Source organism: Pseudorasbora parva, chromosome 19, assembly GCF_024679245.1.
Source record: "Pseudorasbora parva isolate DD20220531a chromosome 19, ASM2467924v1, whole genome shotgun sequence".
In the NCBI taxonomy this organism is placed as follows: Eukaryota; Metazoa; Chordata; class Actinopteri; order Cypriniformes; family Gobionidae; genus Pseudorasbora; species Pseudorasbora parva.
The window spans coordinates 38,657,683-38,664,848 of record NC_090190.1 but is presented as its reverse complement, the minus strand read 5'-3'; the positions used below and the strand labels follow the sequence as shown (position 1 = coordinate 38,664,848).

Here is a 7,166-nt window from a genome sequence, read left to right as displayed (position 1 = left end):
CATAGATCCCACCCAGGGCCGGCTCTAGCTGTTTGGTTGCCCTAGGCGAGATGGAGTTTTGCGCCCCCCTCCCCACTCACTTTTATCGTCTCTAATTCAGCACGTCTGTTTTCCTAGGCCTACCCCTAACCGAGAAGCACTTATTATTAAACACGTTCGACGCTTTATTTCCACTTTTCAAACATTTTCTCACTTTTTATTAAAAATATATGCCTTTCCAATTTGATATGTGATGGGAAAAGGGAATAGAGCGAGTGTGGCAAAAGGCAGGATCGAACCATTAATCGATCTGCATCAAATCTTGATGCCGTGCGTCTTACCACTACACTACAGCCACTGTAAAGAATTAGGTGAACACAACATATTTGTGTTTAATGTAAATAATATGGCATCTTTCATTAGGCTGCTCCAGTAAAAAAGGCCGTATTTATTTCCTTCAGACGCCCACGTAGAGAGCGTTTGTACTTTTCATAAATAACATGCATACGTTATCCATATTCATAACGAACTGGACTTTTGATATTTAAATGACATCCATGTAGGTTATTGTAGATTATTGTCAGTGAAGTTATGTTTGCAATACGTATAGTAATTATGTAGAAAACTAGCAAGTGATAGCTTAGTGACAATATTAATAATATTTATAAAATAAATATTAGTTGATAAGATTGATACTAAGTAATTTTATTTTGTTTGACAACTTATTGGCTGAGATAAGAAGACTAACCTCTATACTGGGCTTTCTTTCAATTCTCTTCCTTTCTTTTTTTCTCTTTTCCCATCCCTGTGCATCCGCGGGTTTAGACGCCTCATTTTTAATGAACGCGCAAGATGAGCACTTGCCTGACCTAACGCCTGAACTAATAATCAATAATCACCATCAATTCAATCTAATAATCAGGTTGATAAGTAATAAAACGTGTGGCTGAGGGGGCGCCCTATGATGATCATGTTTAATGAACATTATGTTGTATTTCGCTTGTTCCGATTCTATGCTTAATGGGTAGTAATGCGCGGCACTAGAGCGCGCTCGCGCCCCTAACACAATTGTCGCCCTAGGCAACCGCCTAGCTCGCCTATAGCAAACGCCGGCCCTGATCTCACGTTGTTTAAATGTTTTGTCCCGTTGCTTTTGGCTCACTATGGGCTTCTCCCCATTCTTCCCCCTTGACTTTATCAGACTTTATGTCTCCACGTCCCCCTGAGTGTCTCATAGACAGTAAAAGATTGCCTGCGAGCGTCTCCTCAGGTTTATACGGTAATTTCTCAACTGTGCGACAGAGTCGCGTTGGTTATGACTAAATCTTTAGCCTATTTTTACAAAAACAGCTTCTGCGGGGCGATAGTGTAAGATACACTTTCCGAGTGCTAGATTAGCCCCTTGGAAAAACCTCACTACGCCCTGCTTCAGGCCACAGTCATGTTAAAAAACATAAATGAATTCACTCATCCATAAACATTATGTCTATCGGTATGAGAACAAGTTCCATGATTCCACACTCATCCACCACTTCATCAATCTATGCCTTTATTATGGTTTTGAAGAGGTTAGCGACCCCTAGCGGTGAAAAAAGTGTAGCTTTAAAGGTTTTTTGTTTTGTTTTTTGCAACCATATCTTGACTTTTTTTTATTTTTTATTTACAAATAGTTTTTGATTATTCCAAGGAAAATTTGCCAGTGGACAAAAATCTGGCTCAATCACACTGAATGTCTGACATTTGCTGACAATATTTTTTTCTGGGCATTTATATGATAGACCTCTTTAAAAACATACAGTACCACTGATGGAGGTAAATTAATATTCCTTTTCACAGATAAATGTCTTCTGTGTTTTACAAGAAGTATCAAACCAAGAGTCTAAGTGGTTTTTCACATCTCCCAGACAAGCACAGTTCTCTCCAGATGGATCGTGATTTCTCCGGTTATTAGGCTGTTTCGGATCCCCGGTGAACCAGAACCTTCAAGAGACAAACAAGCAATAATGCATTTGCAATAATATTTGTAGTAAACAGCTGTATATTGGTGCATTCCTAGACATGATCACATGAGTTCTTACTGTACTCCAGTTTCATTGAGAGTTCGGTTATTCACCCAAACCCAGTGTCCTTCAGTGTCCAGATCATGGAGGCCAATCCAGTGCGCCACATACATTTTAGAGACCAAAAAATCCTAATGGAGAAAAATTACAAAAGTGATAGTGTAAAATAACAGCTTTGGGAACATTTAGTTTTTATCTGTGTGATCAAAACTTATTAATTCCTAATTGATCTGTCTTGCCTGTTCTGATTGGCTGGTTATGGTCACCAGATCGGCTCCTTTTGAAACACAGACATCTCGACTGCTCTGCCAGTCCAGTTCATTAGAGCTGAATAAATACATCTTTCCACGACAAGGTATCCAGCCGTCCCCAGAGAGATTACAAGAGTGAGCTGTGAACAATCCAGCAGTTCTGACAGGTCACGTTAATCAAACTCGCATCAGCTGGCTGACAACTGATCACGTCTACTTATAGGAATATGACGTCTATCACAGCATATGCTGTGATATATATACTCATATATGTGATATATATATATATATATATATATATATATATATATATATATATATATATATATATATATATATATATATATATATATATATATACACACACACAGTGGGTCTTAATATTCAGACCCCCTTAAAGGTTTCACACTTTGTTATATTGCAGCCATTTGCTAAAATCATTTAACCTCTTAATCTGCACCCCCATTTTTGAGAATTTTATGAAAACGACATACCTAAATAAAAAGATCTGCAGCTCTTAAACCATATGGTCTACATTCAAAAATCTGGTCTTATTTTAAAATAGACACTTGAAATATTGTTACCCAAGAGTCATAATAACTCGAAATAGTATAGGAACAGAGTAAAAGGGAAATATGCATGTAAGTGACTCCCTTTTTTTTTCTTTTTCTTAGGGATAAATGTATGAGATTTTAATGTTAAGGTCCAGAAAATAACCTAAATATAAAGGTGAATGTCTGATCGTGTTTTGATTCAAATTTGAGGATGATTCTCAAAAGTGTAGCTTCTGTAAGCTTTTATGTCCAAAAAAGCACGAGGTGTATTCATTCAATGCTTACGATATATCTTACAAATACTGTGCAAAATAATGGCCACGTCTCAATCCGCTCCCTAGTTCAGTTGTCAGGGCACTGATTAGGAAATAAGTCAATGGGCTGACTCCCTTATCAGTGCCCTGACCACTGAACTAGGGATCTGATTGAGACGCACCCAATGTCTTTTGATTCGTTACTACATCCATCAATCAAATCTATGCTGGCTATGCATTGGCTAGGCATTGACTGGCTTTATCCTACGAAAATCGTGTCATCAGAGAGCCTGGGATTGAAGGAGAGAGACCTGGGAGGGTTTAATATGAGAGGAGCAGTCCACTGTACAGGGGAGATCATCAGAAAAATGATTATAATCGCTATTTCATTGAAAATGGACATGATTGATTACTCTAACGCACAACACTTGTGCAAACAATGGAGAAACTTTTTTCTTTTCTTATTTTTTGTTGTTGTTTTGGATTAAAAGTGGATTGCATTTTGAAGAGTGGACTCCTACACAGAGATGTATGCTGTTGTTTCGTGGATTCATCTGTTCTGATCTGAACGTCAGGAGATGAAAGATGAGTACCGAGTTTATTATGCTAATGTTTAAATAGCTAGTGCTTTAGCATTTCATTTAAGCCTTTCCTCTCATGTGTATTTCACAACAAGTTCACAACATGAAGTTTGAGTGTTTTAGCTTTCAAGTGATGCATAGTTTGTGATAGTTGATCGAATAGTTTGTATAAAACAAAAGCAATTATAAGTAGAGACACGCCCACTTGCGTCAACCTTCCCGCCCACTATCCGATGCAGATTATCAGGTTAGGTTAATTTTTTTTATCATTAATGTACACACAGCACCCCACATTGACAGAAAAACACAGAATTGTTGACATTTTTGCAAGACACATGAAAGCCTGTGTGGAGTTTGCTAAAAAAAACACCTGAAGGACTCCAAGATGGTTAGAAATACGATTCTCTGGTCTGATGAGATGAGACCAAGATAGAACTATATATATTCTAGCCCTAGTGTATATATAATAGTGTATATATAATACTAGTTTTCTTTCCATTTGGGGGGGTTTGAGTTTTCATTGGGCTGGAAATATTTCTGGGACCTGGCAACCCTGCACACCACCAACCCAAACCATATACTAATAGTCAATCAATCCTTTTTGACAATAGTGGTCCTGACAGATATGTCTTTATATATAATAAAGTGTAATTAAACCTTTCATTTTTTTATAATAAAGTTAATCAAACTGGGTCCATGTGCAAAAATATTCACACTTTGTGTAAGCTTTTAAACTGACACTCACCATCGTAAAAGGACATCCGTTCTCTGAGTTTGTTGTATCTCGCTGTAAGATTATTAAACTCTTTCTTCATCGCTGGTGAAAAGACAATTTAAAAAGTAGCTGCCGTTTAGGAATTGAAGTCAGAACAGAAGACTGTGGCATTTTTAAATGAATAAAAAAGTCAAATAAAAGCCAACTCACCAACATGAAGCAGAAGCTGTTCTCTAACTCCGGTGTAGTTGGTTTTAAGTTCCTCTAGTTCTCTCATCATAACTTGGCAGATAAAGCAGATAAAGTTTCGCATCGTGGTCAGTTCAGTGAACACTCAACACTGTTAATGAAACATGTCTGTGCTCTAGCGTTTATGAAATATAGTTTTCTCACCTGTGCTGTTGATGATGTGCTGCTCATTCTGTGATTCGAAATCAGCGACCTTATGATTATCTGATTAAGACAAAAGCAGCAACGGAAAATATGTGTTTATGAGGAAAGTCACACACATGCACACTTAAGACTGAAATGATCTACAAAACCAAGTGTGAATAATGTTTGTTAATGACAGTTTACACCTTCAATATGGAGGTTTGTTTGACAATACTTGCCTGATAAAACTGCTTTACTGAAAATATGATTTTACAAATAAAAATCTACTAACTATTGCATTTGTGCTGATGCTACTGTCCCACAGCGAGGTCAAGCAGAAGTACTTACAGTAACTCAGTCCATCCACACTGAACAGAGCACAGATCTAGAATCAGATATACTCACAAATCACCCAGAGAGCGCAGAGACCTCCAAGAGCAAAAACCAGAGAGAGACCCAGAAGAGTCAGAAGAACTTTATTCCCCTTAGAGGAAGTGACTTCCCTCTCACGTTCTTGTTCTTCAGTGAAAAAACCTGTGGTTGGAAATTTGATGAGATAAAGGAAGTTATCTCTGAACCCTTGAATCATTGCAGCATTGCTGTCTGGAACTAATCCTGAATTTACACTGGGTTTATTTCAGTGGGACATTTTATTAATTGTTTTCTAGTACTCTAGGGTTTTATTGTGAGCATTGTACCCAAACACTGCTAGAGAAAACTTCCCAGGGTTAAGGTAGAGTAACCCTGAAAAAATGGGAATGAGATGTGGCGCTGACTTGTTTAACCGGCTGTAAATCTCATTCCTGCTTTTTCAGGGAAACAGAATTACAGTCAAGTAACCCGTGACGTTACCTTTCAAAAGCTACTTCCAATGTTGCGCTGAGCGTTTTGGGAATAAGAATACCAACGCCACCACACTGGAAGTGTCTGAACCTGTCAAAGTTATGTAGTGTGTGCACAAACACGAGAAAGACATGAGCTTGTGATGTTGACTCAAGGACATGTGAGCCCAAAACTATAAATCTAATAAATGTGTGCGGAGAGGGCCAGCCCTGGAGGATGCAAACCCCCTGGTAATGAGCCCTAATGTCAAGAGGCAATGCTTGGGAGCATAGCAACCGGCGGAAATGCATAAAGACACATTTTGGGCCATGCATGAGCCATGGCATCCAGACACAGCAGGGCTGGAGGAGTGAGCGAGAAGCAAAGAGAGCATTGCGCTGTTTCTAGTGTAGTGGATATCATCACCATCATTTCACAAAACCCTTCTAAAATCTGACTGACTACATCAGGGCATCAGGAAACTGACTGACAGTTTCTACATCTACAGGTTTCCAGACTGAGTTGCTGGACGAAATCAAATCAGACCAGGCTGGGTTTACCAAGTCTAATGGGTTCCCACTCTTGTCCACGAAGGTCAAATTTAGGATTTTTTCCCCCCTAACTTAACATTGTTGAATCGAGTCCCAATTTAGTGTGTGTTTTCAGGTGGCAAACTTAAGAAAAGTAGTCAAGTCTTGTACCACTCAGATTAAGGAAACTTAAAAAAAAGCCCATATTTGTCCCGAAGGCCCCGTGTTGACAGCGTTTGATTGCCAGGGAATTGAATAAGTAATATGTATAACTTGAATGCAATATAAACCGCTTTGGACAAGAGCACCTGCCAAGTGTCAAGTGTGTAATCGTTGAATGAACATGGTTACTGCAGGGCTAAATCTTAGAAATATAAATTATAATAATTATGCTGACAATAATCCCAGCCTTACCTTTGTATTGAGAGCAGTTTTCATCTGAAGTTTCAAAAATCGAATCCATTTCATGAGCCTGGAAGAAGACGCCTCTGCTGAGACTTCAGTGCTGCTGGAGTTTGTTCGGAATGAGGAAGATGAAAAAGGGAAGGACTAGAAATTAGCTGGAAAAGGGCAGCTGAAATTTCTTATTTTGCTGAGTCTATATTATACTAAGTTACTCCCAGTCAAGTTGGGGTTTTGACCTCCTGCCAGATTATTAACACTGTAGTATTGGTAGGTTTAAGGTGTGTTGAAGGGGTTCATTCCAAAAAGGAGGTTAAGTGAATACTCTGAGTATGTTAACCCTGAAATGAAGGAAACTCTGACTTTTCTGTTTTAGAATGGGAGGTATGTCAAACCCGAGAAAGCAGGATAAGTCAAGCCCATTTCTGAAGCATATATGCTAAGTTACCTATAGGTAACTTATACTCAGAGTCAGTTAACATGGTAACTTACTCTGTGAACCTAACCTGGTCGGGAGCAGGTTTTCTTCTGTAAACCCAGTTTCTTTCGGTCTCCTCCCCCTTTTTAAAGCATAAGCGATGTTTAAATACAATATCCATTCACTCACTTATGCTGCAAAAAAGGCTTTTATTACAGAGTATTTTAA

General features: G+C 38.6%; 1 protein-coding gene across 1 annotated transcript; it reads right to left on the bottom strand.

Moving 5' to 3' along the window:
* Nucleotides 1–1,511: 1,511 nt before the first annotated feature.
* LOC137047690 (CD209 antigen-like protein E) lies at nucleotides 1,512–6,649 on the bottom strand. Its single transcript, XM_067425516.1, has 8 exons — nucleotides 6,533–6,649; nucleotides 5,172–5,300; nucleotides 4,788–4,847; nucleotides 4,605–4,676; nucleotides 4,425–4,496; nucleotides 2,279–2,430; nucleotides 2,058–2,170; nucleotides 1,512–1,959 (listed from the first exon to the last, which is right to left on the bottom strand). The coding sequence occupies exons 1-8, from the start codon at nucleotides 6,579–6,581 to the stop codon at nucleotides 1,797–1,799; spliced, it is 810 nt and encodes a 269-aa protein (XP_067281617.1). The 5' UTR covers nucleotides 6,582–6,649; the 3' UTR covers nucleotides 1,512–1,796.
* Between the last annotated feature and the right edge of the window lie 517 nt (nucleotides 6,650–7,166).